Genomic DNA, 17,661 nt, shown 5'->3' with positions numbered 1-17,661 from the left:
CCCTCGCTCCCCCTCCTTTTGCTTCTTGGTGCAGCTCAGGGTCCTGGAAAGTCCAGGTTGGCGGGGGCCCCGGGTTGGCGGGCCCGCCCCTCCCCGAAGCGCATGCTCTGAGCTCTCCGCTCAGACTCCTCCTCCTTCTCCGACCCCTCCTCTTCATCCCTCCTCCTCCTCCATCCTCCTCCATCCTCCTCTTCCCTCCCCTCTGCCTCCGCCCTCGCCCCAGGTTGCCAGAGTTGTTCAGCGGCTGCAGCAGCAGGAGCCACTGGGGAAAGCAGCAGCAGCAGGAGCCGCGCCTCCGGCACAGGCACCCACCGGCATCGGCAGCGGCCAGCGGAGCGCAGTCCCAAAGACGCAGCGCTCGGCTTGGGGGCCCGTCCCGTCCCGCCGGGCGGCGGAGGCTGCCCTCGCCCGAGCTCTCGTTCTGCCTGCCCGGCTGCTGGCCCTGGCCCCGGCCCCGGCCCCGGCCCCGGCCCGTGCACCATGGCTCCCTGGCTGCAGCTCTGCTCCTTCTTCTTCACCGTGAACGCCTGCCTGAACGGCTCCCAGCTGGCAGTGGCCGCCGGCCCCGGCAGGAGAGGGCCTCCCGGGGACACCTGCGGCTGGAGGGTGAGTCCGCGAGCGGGACAGGGGACCCGCAGGGACCGAGGGGGCGGGGAGACAGCAGGGAAGGAGAGAAGGGAGGAAAGAAAGGAGGGAGGGAGGAAGGAAGATACAGAGGAGGGAGGGAAGAAAAGAGGGAGGGAGGAAAGAAAGGAAGATGGGAGGGAAGGAAAAAGGGAGAGAGGAAGGAAGATAGAGAGGTGGAAAGGTAGGAAGAAGGGATGGAGGAAAGAAAGGAAGGAGGGAGGGATAGGGAAGTGAGGAAGGAAAATAGGAAGTAAGGACGGATGAGGAAAGTTAGGAAGGACGGCGGTAGGGAAAAAGGAAGGAGAAAAAGTTGGGAAGGACGAAAAGTTAAGATGGAGGGAGGGAAGGAAGAAGGGAGGCAGAAAGGAAGGAAGCGGGGAGGGAAGGAAGCGGGGAGGGAAGGAAGGGGAAAAAAGGAGGGAAGGAAACTGAGTGAGAGATAAAGAGGAAGGAAGGGCGCTTTGGTTTCCTGGGCTAATTTTGTGGCTGGCCTCCTGCCAAGAGACGTGACCCAGGAGAACTGAAGATAGAGCGAGCGAAGGGGGCTGGAAGGTAGGACTGTGCTCCTAGGATGGCAGCCCCGGGGGGTGGGAAGGGGTGAGTGTGTGTATATGTCCGTCTGTACCCTGTGTCCGTCTGTGTGTCCATCCATTCTCGCCACCCCGACCCCTCCACCCCAGGATTGATCGACCTTGCGGAGCTGGGCCAGGGGGTGTGTGTGTGTGTGTGTGTGTGTGTGTGTGTGTGTGTGTGTGTGTGTGTGTGTGTGGTGTGTGTGTGTGTGTCTCGTCCCTGCATCCCGGGGGGGAGCTGGGGTCTTTGGGGGAGCTGAGAGGAGGAAGGGGGGATGGCGGCGTCTGGGCACCTGGGCTAGTCCAGCCTCGGGCTCCCCCGGGGGATGAAAGGAGCCGCCGGAAGACTGGGGCTTTGTGCTGCTAATGAGGCGAGGCGGGCAGGCAGCCGGGCGGCCGGGGTTTGTGCAGGCTTCTGCCTGGAGGCTGGCGCAGAGGTGAGGGAAGGGAGGGGGGCGGCGTTTTGCTACCCTGCTCGCCACCTTTTGTTTCTATCCGGAGGGATCTCCCCGGAAATCCTGCTGGGATCTAGTCACACTGTTGTTTGAGTGTTTGGGGGTCTGCGACCTTTTCTCAGCGTGTGTTCTGGGGGGGTCCCCTGCCCTACGATCATTTCCCTCCTGCACCTCTACGTTCTATTCGCCCTCCTCCGCATCTATCCCCTCTCCTCCTCATGTATTCCCCTCTCTTCTCTCCCTCTGTCCCCCTTTATTCTCCCCCTCCCTGCTTCTCTGCTGGGGCCTTGGTTCCGGTCTGTGGCTCTTTAAAGCTGCTAGTCTTTGCTCCTGCCGACCTGCAGACCAGCTTGGGGGTGGAGGTGGGGGGGGGGGTTTGGGGCAGAATAATGCTAGGGGGAGGAAACCTGAGGCTGCCGGAGAGGTCTAGGCAGCCCTCTAGGCTTGAGAACCCTTCCCCTTCCTCACCCCACTCCCCCTTTGTTAATAACGATATAGCCCCGCTGCTTTGCATGGCCGAGTTTGACCGACGCGGCCTGGACTAGTCAGTTTGGGGCTTCCTCCACGGTCTGGGGATTGCAAATCTCTTCCAAGCTCTTGGGACTCCTCCCCGCCCTCCCACACCTTTTGATGTTTTTAATTCTTAGAATCCTAGACTGAAGGCTGGAAGGATCCTCTGAGATCCTCTACTCTAAGCCTCTCATTTTATAGACAGGGAAACTGAGGCTTCCAGGCCACACATAAGAAAGTGACAGAGCTGAGTGTGTTCTTGGGGTTTCTCTCGGAAAGAGCCGGTTTTTCTTTGATTGTCTTTAGATGTCACTAGGTAAGAACCTGAAAAGAAGGTTGAATTTCCATCAATGCATTTTCCCCACTTTCCACCGGAATTCCCCCAAGACAAACCATGCTCTTCATGTTCCCTGTGGCCTTGGTCCCAAGGCTGGGTTCATCCCCCCCAAGGTATAAGTAGGAGGTACGTTTTTCATCCTGAGTGCTCACCAAGGGATGGAGTTTTTGAATTGGTTTATTTTAAAATTTGGCTGCCCTGAAGTTAGGTGGCTTTCCTGTAGCCCAGAGCTCCAGCTCCCTAGCATGCTCTCTCAGACACTCTGAGATCAGGTTCTTTTCTGCCTCCCCACCCTTCCCAACATCCTACTAGACTCTGGGGGAGGGACATGTGAGATTTGAGGACAATTGAGATGAAGTGTCCCTTACAGTGTGGTGGTGCTGGTAGTGTGGAAGATGAACTAGACAGATGCATTAGAGAGGACAGAAATGAAAGGAAGATGCTGCAGTTATGGAGATCAGGCAGAGGGGATGGCCTTTAAGTGGGACTCCAAAGGATGGGAAAGGAAGGGACAGCAGCATCAGCGAAGACACTTTTCACTAGTGACATTTGTCCTTCTTGAGATAGATGGGCCACGATTGGGGCCGGGAAATGCCTACTGCCCTTGCCTCACTGCTTCTTTCTGTTTCTTTGGTAGTCTTCGTCCTCACATTCCACGTTTAACTAGCTGAAGTGGCTGTCCTAAATAACCCTGCCAAACTGACCAAAGTTAGAGGCAACATGCAAGCTACCTTCTACCAATATGAAACACCTATTACCCAAATTAAAAAACAAAACCAGAGGCCCTCCAGGCAGGAGACAATAGTGGGTCCAGCTAAATGAAGTCTTCTGAAACTCACTAAGAGTTGTCTTTCTAATGACTCCCATTTCTATTCAAGGTTTTTGAAAACATTTCTTCCCCAAATGACCCTTTTCGTGATGGCAGTATGAATGGTCCATACTAAATAGTGAAATGGTTCTTGTCACCAGTCTGCAGACAGGAAAACTAGAATTCCTAGGTGAAGTCCATCAGTCCACAAGGATTTATTAAGGACCTTTGGGGTGCTGGGGATACAATCCCTAAACTCAAAGAGTTCATGTTCTAATGGAAATAACTCAACCACTAGTACTCAGCTAGTAAGCCTTAGAACTGGCACTGGAACCCAGGTCTTTCTAACTCTTAAGTACAGTGTTATTATCACAACAGGGGCAGCTAGGATGGAGCCCTGGGACTGGAGTAAGGAAGACTCATCTTTGTGCGTTCAAAACCAGCCTCAGACGCTTAACTAGCTGGGTGACCCTGGACAAGTCAGTTCACCCTGTTTGCCTCAGTTTCCTCATCTGTAAAATGAGTTGGAGAAGGAAGTCACAAACCACTGCAGTATTACTAGGAAAACCCCCAAACGGGGTGACGCAGGGTTGGACAGGACTGAAAGGACTGAACACCAACAGCAGGCATTGAGGGAGGCAGTGTGGTGCAGTGATGAGTGCTGAACTTAGAGGCACCAGACCGGAATTCAAATCCTGGTTCTGACACTATCTAGGTATGTGACTTTGGGAAGGTTACTCGACTGTAAGCTGAGTGGCCTGAGCCCTGATTCCCTCTAAGGTCCCAAGAAGGGCTGGATGTTTCCATGTCCATTGTGCTTTCTAGCCAGTTGTCATGGTCATTGGGTTTATTGTTTTCTTGGTTTTGGCTCCCTTCCACATCTCAGGATCTAATGGGTTGATGGGTTAGAGCCCCTCCTTCAAGGAGGAGGTGAGCCTTTAATTGGACCTCAAAAACAGCAGAGTAGGGATTTGGGGGAGAGACAAGAGAGACCATCTCAGTAAAGGGGCCTAGTGGGGAAGTGCACCTCCAGGCCCGGCAGACTCTTAAACATTGCAGGGAGGAAGGAGTCTTTTCAGCCTTCAGCTCTCTCCCTGCGATGGGGGAAAGTCTCGCTCAGGGAGAGAATGTCTGCAGTTGTATTCCCAGCCCTAGTGCCCTTTCTTTCATTGGTTTATTCTCACTCCCTCATGCCCTTCCCCACATGGACAGATTAACTCCAGGGTAGGAGTGTGCCAGCCCCCTAGAGGGGGCAGTCAGAGCTTTCCCCAAGTTTTGCTTTCTGCTAAGATTTCCTTATGGTATGGTCACTACACTCAATAGAGATGGTAGAACTTATAGTTAATGTAATCAATGATATAGTCAATATGATAAGAGATTGTAAAACTTATGTTATAGTTAATATGATCTGTAGAGATTATAGTCAGTAAGCATTTTTTTTAAGTGAGGCGTTCGGGGTTAAGTGACTTGCCCAGGGTCACACAGCTAGTAAGTGTCATGTGTCAGAGGCTGGACTTGAACTCAGGTCCTCCTGACTGCAAGGCCAGAGTTCTATCTACTGTGCCACCTAGCTGCCCCTCAGTAAGCATTTATTAAGCATCTATGCTGTCAGGCAGTGTGCTAAGCTTTTTATACTAAAACAGTTGAGTGTGGGAAACTCCAGCGTTGGGAAGGTGGTGGCTGGCACTGTGTCTGAGCCTCCTGTACAATTTGGAGACTCCACTCCAGCCCCTTGAGAGAAAATGTCTCTGTGAGCCAACTAAATACTCTTTGACTAGGAGTGTTTTCAAACCTTTAGAAGGCACCCTAACCTCTCGCTTTAGGTGTAAGGAAAGAGCACCAGAGAGGAGAAACATGACTCACCTGAGGTCATATAGGAACAATGACACATATGCCCATAAAATCCATGCTATTGACATTTTATACAAATGGAAAAATACATTTTAACAAGATAATAACAACATAAAGAGACAGAAATGAAATCTTAGTTGCTCCGCCCCTTTCGGAATTCTTCCTTCTGGGCCCCTGGGAGATTTTGTTGCTCATCTGAATATCTTAGTTCAGTACGAGTGCTATATATGGAATCAGAAGACCTGGGTTTAAATCCAGTTATGGAGGCTACCTTGGGCAAGTCCCATAGGGCCACCCCCACCCCACTCAGTTTCCTCATCTGTAAAATGAAATAAAAGTCCCAAGTTTCCTTCAGAGCGCAGCTTAAGCATGAAGTTCTTCCTGATCCCTGCTGGATGCGAGGAACACCACCTCAGTCCACCCCCGATTACCATCAGTATTTATGTTGGAAATCCTTAGACAGAGAGTCCCAAAAAGTCTTAGTACAATTTTAAGGGTTAATAGCTTAAAACTGCTCTAAGACTTCTGGAACACCTTGTATAGGTACGTGTTTATTCCTTAAGAGAATGTAATGTCTTTGAAGGCATCTTCATCTTGGTCTCCCGGGCACAGTGCCTGGCACACACTGGGCACTTACTAAATACTTGTTGATGTCAAGAGAAAAACCAGGTACAAAGCACCTGCAGTAATCTCCATCGAGGAGGTGAGACGAGGTGTCCTCGACCGTCTCTCTTAGCTCTGATTCTGCTGGTCCCACAAACAGCTGACACGAACATAGCCCTTCATGTTACGCAGGGTATTTGACATTTGCTCATTTGGGTGGCACGACAGACCTGTGAGGGCAGTGCTAGAATTGTCCCTATTTTGCACGGGAAGGGATTGAGACTAAGAGTTGGTTGCTGCCCGTGTCTCAGGTGAGATTTGAACCCAGGGCTTTCTGATTCAAAGTCCAGCACTTGATCTGTTCGTCCAGGCTCCCTCTTTGCTGTCACATTAAAAAAAAATCTTAATCAGAGGTTATTTTAGCTGGCTTCCGTGCTTCCCTCTGCATAACTTCTCATTCATTTTCTTGAAAAATATTCCTGTGTGTGATAGCCCCATTGGCTTGATTTGTCAGTAAAAGGAAAGTGCCCGTGTTTCCTTTCTTTCTTTTTTAAATAAAGGAATGGCTGTAAAAAGCTTCAGAAACAACTTGTTAAAAACAAGAGCCTTCCTGTGGAATGGGTTGCAGTAGGTGACCTCAGAGGTCCTGCCCTGAGGGGGATTCTGTGGGATATATTGTATAAAATTCTGGCAGGGTCAGAAAGCCTGTGAGTAAAAGCTGCTGCCTCGTTTCTCCAGCTAGAGCGTGGACGAGCTCTCTGAGTGGTCATACCCAGCAACCTGTGCTTTGTGATTCGCTTAATTCAGCTCCACAGGTATTTGTTGAGGTCCTGTGTATGTGTGCTGATACCTATCCTACATAGGTGTGCTGGCATATACTGATATCCAGAGATACAGAAGTGAATGTCTGTCCTTGAGAAACTTACGTAGTTGGAGTGAGATTTATATACAGACGGAATGTAACTGTGTGCTGAGGGGTAGGATAGATAAGAGTACTGAAATGGGTAGGAGAGATAATACGGGCTTATGGGAAGTCAGAAAGAGGGAAGGCTAGTACGGGTGGTTCCAGAGCAGGGTAGCAGAATGGAGTAGCAGAAAGGAATCAGGGGTTTGAATCCAGGATCTGCTTCCTTGGGTGACCTCGGGCAAAGGACCTCGCTCTTCTGGACCTTGATTTCCTCATCTGTACATTGAAGGGGTTGGGCTGCCCTCAGGAGGAAGTACATTCCTGGTCTCTGGAGGTCTCCCAGCTCTGCCTGAATGGTCTGCTTGTGCAGAATCTTCTGTTGTTGTTCAGCTGTAGGTTGGACTTTAGTCTCTGAGATTCCTTCCGTATGTGGAGCCTGATGATTCAAAGGAAGAGATGGGACAGATCCCACCCAGTCTTCACTGCTCACTGCTTGGTTAGCGAGAAAGGAAGACTCCAATTCTGGACGGTCTTATAGGTTCTTTGTAGGTATCATTAAGGGTAGCTAGGTGGCCCAATGGATAGAGCACTAGGCTTGGAATGAGGAAGACTCATTTTCCTGAGTTCGGATCTGGCCTCAGACACTTACTAGCTGACTGACTCTGGGCAAGTCACTTCACCCTGTGTGCCTGTAAAATGAGCTGGAGAAGGAAATGGCAAACCACTCCAGTATTTTTGTCAAGAAAACCCCAAATGACTAGCTATGTGACCCTGGGCAAGTCACTTAACCGCAATTGCCAAAAAAAAGAAAAAACCAAAACCCAAATGGGGTCATGAAGAGTTGGTCATGACTGAAAAAAATGAGGGAACAACAAAGGTATCATTATTTGTGGTGAGCCCATTAGACTGCCTGTCCCTTAAGGAGTTATTCTTAATGAAGATCAAGTTTCTGAGTATCATCACCATTAGACCTTTTCCATTGCCAATAAATTTCACCATTAACATAGAAGCAAATTTATGTGAACAATGACAGTGTGAGAAACTCTAGTCATTGTAAAATCAAGCTGATCTTTGAGTATTATGTCACATATCCCACACCTACCTCCCTAACAAGTAAAAATGTATAAACCATTCATCGAGACATTGCTTAAATTTGTTGCTGCTTTGAGCTTTCTGCTTCTAGTAGAATGTAAACCCATTAAGGGCAGGGGCTGTTGAACTTTTTTTTTTGTCGTCTTTGTATTGACTTGCCCAAGGAGGTAGAAGTAATTAAGTGGAAGAGCTAGGATTTGAACTCAGGGCCTCTTAAATCCAATAGTCTTTCCATTATACTATGTTGAAGATTCAGTGGAATTGAACTGGAAAGCCTTGAATTCTCAGGACTGAAATATGTTTGTTATAAAGGTGGGAGGAGCCTGTATCAGAGGATATATCCTTTCATCCCATCTCCTCCAACAGATTATTCCCTCGGTCATCCCCACCCTACTTATTTTCAGTTTCTCCCCATCTACTGGCTCATTCCTTGCTGCTTACAAATATGCCCACATCTCCCCCATCTTGAAAAAGAACCAAACTTCTCTCGACCCTTTTGTTCCCACTGACTTTTCATCCTATATCTGTTCTTTTCCTGTGTAGCTAAGCTCCTAGAAAAGTCCATCTACAACAGGTGCCTCCCTCTTCTCTCCTCTCGCTCTCTTCTTAACCCCCTACAGTCTGCTTCTGACCTTATTCTACCCGAATTGCTCTCTCCAGAGTGACCAGTGATCTCATAGTTGCCAAGTTCAATGGCCTTTTCTCAATCTTTATTCTTTTCCACCTCTCTGCAGCCTTTGCATTGTTGATCATTCTCTCCTCCTTGATATTCTCTTCTCTAGGTTTACAGGACCTCCCCTCTTTCCTGATTCTCCTCCTCCCTCTCTGACTGCTCCTTCTCTGTCTCCTTTGCTGGATCCTCTTCCAGAATATGTCCTCTAACCTTGGGTGTCCCTCAGGGCTCTGTCCCTGGTCCTCTTCTCTTTTCCCTCTATTTATCCCATCTGATCTCATTGTCCCTGCTATGGATTTAATTACTGTCTCTATGCTGATGATTCTCAAATCTGCCTTTGGTGCCCCAGTCTCTCTCCTGGCCTCCAATCTTACATCTCTAACTGCCTTTCAGACATCTTGAACTGAATGTCCAGTAGACATCTGCAACTCAGTATGTCCAAAACAGAACTCATTATCTTTTTCCTTAAACCTTCTCTCCCTCCTACCTTCCCTCTTACTGTAGAGGACATCACCATCCTCCCAGTCCCTCAGGCTCACAACCTAGCAGTCATCCTGAACTTCTCTCCCTCTGTCACCCTCCATATGCAATCTGTTGCCGAGGTTTGTTGTTTTCACCTTCATAACACCTCTCAAATATACCCCTTCTCTCCTCTGATTCCATTTCCACTCTAATGCAGACCCCCATCACCTCAAGCCTGGACTACTGTGGTAGCTGCTGCTAGGCCTGTCTACTTCAAGTCTCTCTCCACTCTAATCCATCCTTCAGCCACCAACAGTGATTTTCCTAAAGTACATTTCTGACTACATCACATCTTCTTTTCACTCATTAAACCTCAGTGCCTCTCTGTTACATCCAGGATTAAGATACAAAATGCTGCATTCAGAGTCCTTCCTATGCCAGCCCTCTTCTACCATTCCAATCTTCTTACACATTGGTCCTTGACAGGTACTCTTGCATTGGCAGTGACTCTGGCCTCCTGGCTATTCCACTCCATCTCAGCTCCAGGCAATTTCTTTGGCTATCTCCCATGCCTGGAAAGCTCTCCCTCCTCTGATCTGACTAATGACCTCCTTGGCTTCCTTTAAGCTAACTGAAATACCATCTTTTACTGGATATCTTCCCAACCCCTTTTCATGCTAGTGCCTTCCCTGTTCATTATTTCCTATTTATTCTATCTGTAGCTTGCTTCATACATATTTGCATGTGGTCTCCTCCATTAGATTGGGAACTTGAGGGCAGGGGCTATCCTTTGCCCTTTTTTGGATCCTTAGCTCTTAGCACAGTGCCTGGCACATAGTAGGTGCTTAATAATGCTTTTTGATTGATTGGATCCTGGAGCTGAAGTGGATCTCAAAGGTTATCTAATCCAACCCCCCCCATTTTACAGATGAAGAAATTGAGTCTGAGTGAGGTTAAGTGCCTTGCCTAGGCTTACACTGGGTAGTGAGGAGTAGAGTCAGGATTTGAACCCAAGTCTTCAGCCTCCAAACTCAGTACACTCTTTCCAATTCACTGCTCTGGGAAGAATAATTAAGCTAAAGATATCCATCTTTTTGGTGAAATCCCAATTTCTCATTTGAAAGCAAAAATGCTTCTTTTCCACAGGTCGAAAACTTTAAACAAAAACGAATTTCCAGCTGGTTAAACTTTAGGGCACTTGATAAAAGTCTAGTCCAAGAATAGTCTCTTGGCTGGAGGCCCAGAGGAATTTTATTCAATTTTGAATTGGATTTGTTTTCATTCACTGAAAGCTCATCTCTCTACAGCAGACATTTGGTTCTTTGAGCTGGATAAACAAGTGTTTTTGCCATGCTAGCTGCCAGCAGGCTGCCTGGTGGTGTCCCTCCTGGCAGTCAGTGAAAGATACCTTGGTGCCTCTAGACACGTTTCCTGGGAATGATTCTGCTAGATGCATTGACTTTCCTGCTGGTCTTTCCTCTTTCAGCCATCATCCCGCTGGCCTTCCCCCCTCCACCTTTTCCTAGCAGTCCCACCCATTTTTCTTTGAAAAGATGTGCAAAGGACAGAAATTCCTAAGAGTCAGAATCATAAAAAGGAACTATTATTAGAGGTTTAGCATTCTAGAGCTCCAAGGGCCCCTAAAGCTCATCTCTTTCAGCCCCCTCCTTTTTCCATAGGAGTCCTATCCAGTCCTTAGTGTGAAGAGTTGAGGATTTTTATAGGCTGGAATTTGCCTGGGGATGCCTTTTTTATTTTAAACCTGATTTGTTTCATTTAATTTTTCATGGAATCATAGAGCCTATGTTCCTATTGTCTGTAATATTTCTTTCTCATATGATCTTTGTGAGTCTTACCAATATTGTATGCCTGTGGCCCTTAAATCTGCTGCTGCTGCTGAGGCCAAACAGTCTCACTGCTCTGCTTCCTGGCCCATCATCTCCCTCCTGCCCCCTTGCATTGATGGACTGATTACCGGACATTTGGAAACTCTGGCTTCCTTGTTTTAGAGAACTACAGAATGGACAGAATTTCAGAGTCAGAAGGCCAACTAACTCATCGCTGAGAAAGATCCACACCAGCTACCTCCTGAGGTCGCCAATTCTTTTGCACAGTCTACTTGTTAGCAAGTTTCCCCCTAATGTCCAGCCCAAGTCTGTTTTTTTGCACTTTCCATCGGTTGTTCCTAGTATTGCCTTGGGGGCCAAGCAGAGCCAGTCTGATGGACCCAGGGCCCCACAAGGCTAGTTCTGGCTGTTTCTCCCCCAAACACCATGAACAAAAAATCCAGCTTAGTGAATCTTTCCACCATGAACGTGTTGTCCTGAATTCCCCAACGTTCAGCCTCGTGCTCTCAGCCTCACTCTTCCTGCTAACCACAGATGGCTGAAGATCTTTTCAGTTTTAAGTCTCTCGTAAACTTTTAAGGGTCTCCTTTCCTAAACAAACAGTTGGGAGCAGTTGATCTGTTTCCGATGGCCCAGCTTTTCCATTTCCATCGAGCTTAACTCGCCTGACCCGTTTTGGATATTGTCTTCCTTGTGTAGTATTTATCTTGGCTTCCGTGTAAGTTTTGAATAGACTTGACATACTATTAAGTGACTGATGGCCCCTGTAACACATTGTCTCCTCTGGGGCAGGGCTGTCTTTGAAGTCCTACCCTGTAGGAAGTAAAGAGACTATTTGCTCTATTAAAATTCCTCTGTTTAACCACAGGCCACTTCCCCTCTGCCACTCTAAACACTGCAGGGACACTAACTGATTGAAAAGACACAAGCTCTGGAGTAGTCATACCCTATTTAAAAAGAGCTTTTTAGTGCAGTTTAAAGTTAGAGCTAGGGGACAGGTTAAAGTGAAGTCTTTGGATGTGACCTGGGATCCTCCTCAAAAGTATATGGATGGAGATGTGTTTTTCTAGTAAAGGGATATGTTACCAAACAAGTGTAATTTCTTGATTTGTATTTTCCCCCCTAAATATTTCTTTGAGCTCAGTGAATTTCTATGAGCAAAAATTTTCCCAAATGAAGTTTTCTCACTTGATTAGGAAAGGGTGAAATGTCATTTTCATAGAGTCCAGTTTTGTTTATTTGTAAATTTCATCTGAAATTCAAGATTTCTTTTCTGGGACATTTCATCCCTGGCTTTGAGCTCTGTTTACTTGTACGTTTCATCTGCTTATTATTGCCTCTAGAATCCAGGGTTAGGATGGTAAGTCTTACTCACTTAAAGGTTACTGAGAAAATCAGGGACCAGATGATACTCTTTATTCTTCCCCAGGGTATGTTTTCTTAAATGCCCACAGATCTAAACCTTGGGCAAGAAACTTCAAAAACATAATAACTAGGCTGAAAATCTAACCTTCAAACCCTTGCTTTGGTATTTTCTGGTGAGGGGCCTGAACAAGTTAATGACTGTAATTTCTTAGGGAGAAAGATTTTTTTAATGTTTTTGTACCATTGATGGGTTGGATTTAAAAAAAAATGGATTAAAAAAGCTTTTTTTTTTTTTTAAGCAAGGTCAGTTCATCTCATTCCTGGGTATTTGTTAGTGGGAATGTAAATTTTAGCTAATTAAAGGTGCAACATTTAGAAGTGGTACTTAATGGGTACCAGCTGTCTCTTCTAATAAATCATTTGAAAGATGGTAAAACAAAGGTTTGATGTAAACACTTAATTCGCTTCTAAAGCTGAAATTTCCTGTTACATTTTTTCTGATTCATAGACCAAATTAAAACTACATTTAATGTATATATCTGAGAAACCCAGTTTAATCTGAAATAATCTCATCAGTGCAGATACAGCCCTTCTGTTTAACAGCTTAACAGTGTAACAGCTGCTTTAAAACTCCCTTAAAAGTCTGAAGGCTAAGAGATGCTAAGTATTTTCAGTGAAGTTAGACAGAGTGTAACTTTTCCTTTTTTTTTTTTTCATGCAGATAGTGTATCAGGGTCGCCAAGGCTCATCGGCTTCCCCTTAAAATCATAACATTGTTGATAAACTAGTTAGAACTTATAGCAGAACAATGTAAAACTGGTGTGTATATGTGTTTAAGGAGACTCAGAAATTCTTAGCTTTAATTAAAATGTTTAGATTGATATTTACCTTTCACACTTAAAATGAATACTTGGAATGAATTCCTTTGAAATCACCCAGGATTAGAATTTAAATATAACTCCTTAAAAATGAAAATGCAGTTTATCCTTCCCCCACCAAAAAAAAAAAACATCAGGCTTAAACATTTCTCCAGGTGTTGTGTGTTTGTATTTTACTTCTTCGGAATTATTTTTTTTTAAAGGCATAGTTCATTTCCATTAAGTTTCCAACCTGAAGTGATGGACCCCCTTTCCATTTTCAGTTTGTGAGAGTTTATTAGAATAAAGGGAGGATTTCCTTGAGTGCTTCTGGAATGAAGAGTGGCGTTTTATTTAAAAGGACCATATGGGCTAGAAACCATTTCCCCATGACTTTAATCTGTCCAGGTGATTCCTGGTCTCCTCCCCTGGAACAATCCCCCCTTTATCCAAGGAAAATGTTGTGCAATCAAGACCAAATGTTTAAACCAAAACAACAAAAAGTCCAAACTAGACCTTACTTTACGTTATTGCCAGATGCATTTCCTAGGCAGCATCCTCTTGGGGCTGCCTGAAACCTTTTCTCTGCCTCCTTTTAGGACAATGGGACCAAGGCCTTGAGAATCAGTGCCGTGTCTCAAAAGGGTGTTTCTTTAATAAACCAACATGTTTGCTTTAGGCTGAGGGAACTCAGAGCCTGGAAGTGAATACCAACAACTGCCTTTTGTTTAGCAATTTAATGTTTGCAAAGGGCTTTTATACACATCATGCTAGATAAGCCTGCAACATTGGGGAGGTCAGTGCTGTAGGGATTATCCCTTTTTTTGACAGACAAGGAAACCTAGGCTGAAAATAGTTGGGTTACTTGCACGTGGTTACGCAGCTAGTGAGGGTCAGAGGCAACATCTGAACCCAGGTCTTCCTAACTCATTGGGCCATCGGTTTAGATGTAAGGAACCTTAGAAGTCATCTAGTTGAAGAGATTAGAAAACAGAGGAACCCAGGGTGACATGTCTAATAGAGTCTAAGGTAAGATTTTCTGGATTCCAAATTCAATACTCTGTCCACCATTCTGTTTCTTCAAGTTTAAACATTCATAGTATTTAGAAAACACCATTTTGCACTGTGTTAATCACTAAAGGTACAAAGAAAGGTAAAAATCACCTTCCTTGCCCTCAAAGGGCTCATGTTCTAATGGGAGAGACAACATGTAATGACCATGACAATACAAAATATAGACAGAGTAGAGGAAAGGAAATCTCAGAAAGAAGGGACCAGCATGGAGAAGGTGAGAGTGTTTCTGAGATTTGAAGGAATCCAGGGAGACCAGGAGGCAGAAGGGAGAAGAAAGCACATTCCAGGCTTGGGGAGGGAGGAGAGGGCAGTCATTCAGAAAAACTACAAGAAGACCTGATCCCTGCCAGGTTATGGAATCTAAAGCTGGAAGGGGCCCCAAGAGGCCCTTTAGATGGACCCCTTCACTTTACAGAGAGTTAAGTGGCTTGTGTGCCCAAGCCCATATAGAGTGGGAATCTGAATCCAGGACTTCAGATATTAGAGCCAGCTCTTTTTCTACTTGGCCATGCCAAAGAGCCTCTTGTCAGCAAGGTATTAACCTAGTATCTACTATGCCTGGTACCATGGTATATGCTAGACATCCCTAAGATAAAAAAACAAAATCCCAAACAGCCCTATGAGCCTTGAGCCCCATCCTTACGAGAGATAACAAGGGGGCAGCTAGGTGGCTCAGTGGATAGAGCACTGGCCCTGAAGTCAGGACCCGAGTTCAAATCTGGCCTCAGACCAACCACTTGACACTACCTGTGTGACCCTGGGCAAGTCACTTAACCCCAATTGCCTTTAAAAGAGAAAAGAAAAGAAAAAAATGGATAGGTAACAAGGCATCACGTGATAATGCAGGGAATAGACGTGCTATAGTTGAAGAAGGAGTTATCAGCTCCGAATTTTCAGTTCATTTCAATGAACTTTTTTCAAAGTTGTCCTGAAGTCTGAGGGAGACAGAAATTTTAAGTAAGAACCATACCTTTTCTTTACAGCATTTACAAGTCAAGTGGGGGTGGGGTAGGGTGATGACCCAAAGACACAGAGAGCCTGACAAGCATTGTCTTAGAGACCTCAGGAAAAGGGAAGCTTCCCCCTCAGAAGGCAGGCCCTCACCTCAGTCCATTCCACAATCTGGGCAGCTGGAATTGTTAGGAAGCTGTTCCCTGACTCAAAGCCCTGGGGTGCAGCTTCTGCCCCAAGTTCCTTGTTTTGCCCTCTGGGGCCACACCAATGAAATCTAATCCCTTTTCCTTGAGCCAGCCCTTCGCAATTTCTAGCCAACTTCTACCCAAACTTCCTTTCTCCAGCTTCAATTTCTTCAATCCATTCTCATGTGGTTTAGACGCAAGGTCTCCAGCTGTCTTCTCTGTATGCTCTCAGCCCATCAAAATCTTCCCTAAAATGAGGCATCCTGAACTGAATGAAGACCTTAGATGAGGTCTGACCAAACAAAGGACATCAGGGTAAGGCTATGGCTGTGTTAAACGGTTCATACTTAATATGACAGGTAGTGAGGAGTAGCTGAAAGCTTTTGAGTAGAGGAGTGAGAAAGTCCTCGCTCATGCATCAGGAACATTATGTGGTGATATATGGGATAGGTTGGAGAATAGAGAACCTGGAACCATGGAATTAAAATAGGAAGGGACCTCGAAGGTCAGCCTAGTTCAACTTTGTCATGTTACAAATAAGGAAGTCAAGGCACAGAGTGACAAAACAATTTAAGCAAGATCTCATAGCTAGCAGGTGTCCAAGCCACTATTCAAACTCAAATCTTTTGATTCCAAATCCAATGGTCTTTCCATAAGTCCTCTGTATATCTTACGTGGGTCACCCCTAGATAGTTAATGGACTTTGGTATTTTCAATGGTAGGTCTCTTTCTTCCTCTTCCTGGTTTTTGCTGGTGATTTTCGTGGATTTATTTGGCATCCTGTTTGAGTTAATTATTGAATGGTCAGTAAAGAAGAGAGCAAAGATGAGAGCGATTGTAGACTTCGTATCTTGCCTTTAGATGCCTGGTTAGTTGTGTCACTCTCCTCTAAGCCTTGGTTTACTCATCTGTAAAATGAATATAATAGCACCTACCTCACAGGGTTTCATGGAGGTAAAGTGTTACATAAATGTTAGGTGTAATATAAATTATTAGTGGTAAAATGGATATTGATGAGATGTTGGGGGCCTAGGCATTTGAAAGAGGAAACAATCGAAGTTGACTCTGGGATTGTAGCCCCGCTGGGAAGATGGTGTGGTCATGAACAGAATGAAAAAAGTTAAGGGGAAGGGAAGATGATAAATAAGCTGTTAAGGATGTGTTGGGTATTGAGGCGCTGGTAGAGCTGTGACCCCTGATCTAGGTATTCAGTAGGCAGCTAGAAATGAGGAGCTAGCTCACCTGGGAGAGGCATGGGCTGGTGGTGTAAGCTGAGAAGTCCTCTGCCCTGAGGTGAGTGATAGTTACAGTTATAGGAGTGGGGGGGCATAGGGAGAAGGCAGTGGACAGAGCTGGGGGTGGTGAGAGGGGGGGTGGGGGCAACTATGTTGAAGAGGTAGAAGGAGAATCAATCTGAATAGATTCATTAAGTAGGTGAGTTCTTGCACTGACTATATACTAGGCACTGGGAAAAACCAAAGACACAAATAAAATAGCCCCTCTCCTCAGGGAACTTACATTCTATTGGGAGAATTCAACTTGTGAGCCCAGGAAGAGATAAAACACCATTAGAGGGGAATATGTAGAATGTCGAGGTCCTGAAGGAGGCTTCATACAGATCTTCACAGGCCACGGGTTCCCTCGACCACCTCTATTTCCTCCAACCTTACCCTGTCCAGATTTCTGCCTCCCAAAGCCTCTTCCTTTGGGAGCCCCATCTCTTCCTCCTTCCTGGCCAAAAGTAATATTTCCCTGTGCCTCAGTTTCCCCATGACACAAGATCTGGACTTCTCTTTACTTAGGATCCCAGGTTTCCTTCAGAACTTTGCTCCATCAACACCTTCCCTGAGATCCTTTGTTTCATCCCTTCCAGTGACTAGCGCCTTTCTCTCCTGCACCCTAATTTATCTTGTATGTATTCTGTCTATTCTTACATAGTCTCCCCCAATAGAATGGAAGCTCTCTTTGAGGGTGGGGGCTAGTTCATTTGGTCTTTGTGTCCAGATCATCTAGCACAGGCTCTGGCAAATAGTAAGTGCTTAATAAATGCTTGCTGATTTGCTTGTCTGTCAGCACCCCCAAGAGAAGAAATTCCCAGAAGGCAGAGAATGACTTATGTTTGTCTTTGTATCAATGCTCTGAATGATGCCTGGCACATAGGTGCCTAATAAATGCTCATTGATTAATTAACCCATTCTGCCTTATATATAATTATCCATAAAATATAATGCTAAATAATTTCCCTCTTTTAGACTGTGAGCTCCCCTAATCCCCCCCCGGGATTAGATTTTATTCCCTCTTTCAAGCCTGGAGCTTGCATATAGTAGCCCCTTAAATGTATGTTTCAGTTGTCTCAAATTAAGGACTAGGTTATAGTCAGTGATGCCAGACTAATGAGTTTGGAGTTATTCTGAAATAAGGAGGCCCTTACCTGAAGAAGGCCCTTACCCAAACCCCAATTGCCTCCTAAAATACTAGAGTT

At 45.9% G+C, this 17,661-nt stretch overlaps 1 protein-coding gene across 2 annotated transcripts in view; it reads left to right on the top strand.

Annotated features, from left to right (window-relative positions):
* The first annotated feature begins 215 nt into the window (after nucleotides 1-215).
* Nucleotides 216-17,661, top strand: part of IL17RD (interleukin 17 receptor D) — an 86,074-nt gene continuing 68,628 nt past the window's right edge. For both annotated transcript variants that reach the window (XM_020970611.2, XM_020970610.2), the window contains exon 1: nucleotides 216-606. In XM_020970611.2, coding sequence (XP_020826270.1) covers nucleotides 481-606 — 126 coding nt within the window. In that variant the 5' untranslated portion in view covers nucleotides 216-480. The remainder of the gene's footprint in view (nucleotides 607-17,661) is intronic.

The sequence above is a fragment of the Phascolarctos cinereus genome, unplaced genomic scaffold (genome assembly GCF_003287225.1).
Source record: "Phascolarctos cinereus isolate Bilbo 61053 unplaced genomic scaffold, phaCin_HiC Scaffold_4;HRSCAF=312, whole genome shotgun sequence".
In the NCBI taxonomy this organism is placed as follows: Eukaryota; Metazoa; Chordata; class Mammalia; order Diprotodontia; family Phascolarctidae; genus Phascolarctos; species Phascolarctos cinereus.
This window is presented reverse-complemented; position numbering and strand designations above follow the sequence as displayed.